The 1,043-nt window shown below is 65.8% G+C and overlaps 1 protein-coding gene across 1 annotated transcript in view; it reads right to left on the bottom strand.

Annotated features, from left to right (window-relative positions):
• BOK (BCL2-related ovarian killer) overlaps window positions 1-295 on the bottom strand; it is a 12,251-nt gene extending 11,956 nt beyond the window's left edge. Inside the window, exons 1-2 of the mRNA XM_010832894.1 lie at window positions 282-295; window positions 101-152 (exon numbers count right to left, since the gene is read on the bottom strand). Of these exons, the coding sequence (XP_010831196.1) occupies window positions 101-152; window positions 282-295 (66 nt within the window). The remainder of the gene's footprint in view (window positions 1-100; window positions 153-281) is intronic.
• Window positions 296-1,043: the final 748 nt, after the last annotated feature.

Raw genomic sequence — 1,043 nt, 5'->3', positions numbered from 1 at the left:
ACATTCTTTCAGATGCCAAGCTCAACCACAAGGATCCTCGCGGCCGCCGAGGGTAGGAGGGACCGCGGCGAAATGGCGATTTGCTCCGGGGCCGCCGCACCCGCGCGCGAAGACTAGTGCGCGGGGCGACGGAGGCGTGGGCACGGCCCGATCTGCGCCCGGCCGGCGGCCGCCGGGACCCTGGCCCGGCCCCGCTTCCTGGGCCGCCCGCCTCCGCGCCTCGCGATCCTCGGTGCCTGTCCCCGGCCTCGCCGTCCCCAAGGCTCCGACCGCCCGCTCACCTCTCCCGCCGCATGTCTCGGGCGCGGGGGCCGGGGACTACTGCGGGCTTCAGGACCTGCGGGCCGCCGCCCCCGCCGCTCGAGATCCTTCCATTCAAACCGGCGAGGCCGCGCGCCCCGCCCCGGTGCCCGCCCAGTCTACGCCGAGCCGGCTGGAGCGCCGAGTGCGCGGGGCCTCGGGCCCTCCCGGGGCTCTGGCGGCGTCGTCGGGGGCGAGGGGAGCTCGGGCAGGACTGCGCGACTCTCCGCCGGCTGGAGGCGAGGCTTGGGGCTTTGCCTTCTAAGGGAAAGGCAACCCCGGGGCGGAGCCCCGGCCGGAGCTTCCCCGCCGCCTCCCCGCTTAAGGAGGACCGGGCTAGTTCCCAGGCGCGCTCTGGGAGGGCCTGGGGGCGGGAGCTGTCCCCGCCTGGCCCGGTGAGCAGGACCTAGCGCGGGCCCCAGCCGCGTGGGCTCACACCCGGCTTCATCAGCTTATTGATTTCTAGAGGTTCTTTGTATGTTCTGGGTGCTGTGTCCCTGGCCTTACACATGGCTGGACATTGTATCGATAGATGCATATTTGTGTGTGCTTTGTACTGAAGTTGTCGCCATTATCTTCTGCTATCTTTGGCGTTGCTGTGTTGAACAGTTTTCTCCATGACATCCCATTTATCACTTTTCTCACCTTCAGTGATTTTCCATTAGGACATTCTCCCCTGTTTTAGAAGCTTAATTGTTTTAGCGTTCACATTTACTTCTGTGATGGATTGCAGGTTAATTCTT

Source organism: Bison bison, unplaced genomic scaffold (assembly GCF_000754665.1).
Source record: "Bison bison bison isolate TAMUID 2011002044 unplaced genomic scaffold, Bison_UMD1.0 scf7180017862692, whole genome shotgun sequence".
Classification (NCBI taxonomy): Eukaryota; Metazoa; Chordata; class Mammalia; order Artiodactyla; family Bovidae; genus Bison; species Bison bison.
The sequence above is the reverse complement of the archived record's forward strand: the minus strand, read 5'-3'. Positions and strand labels throughout refer to the sequence as shown.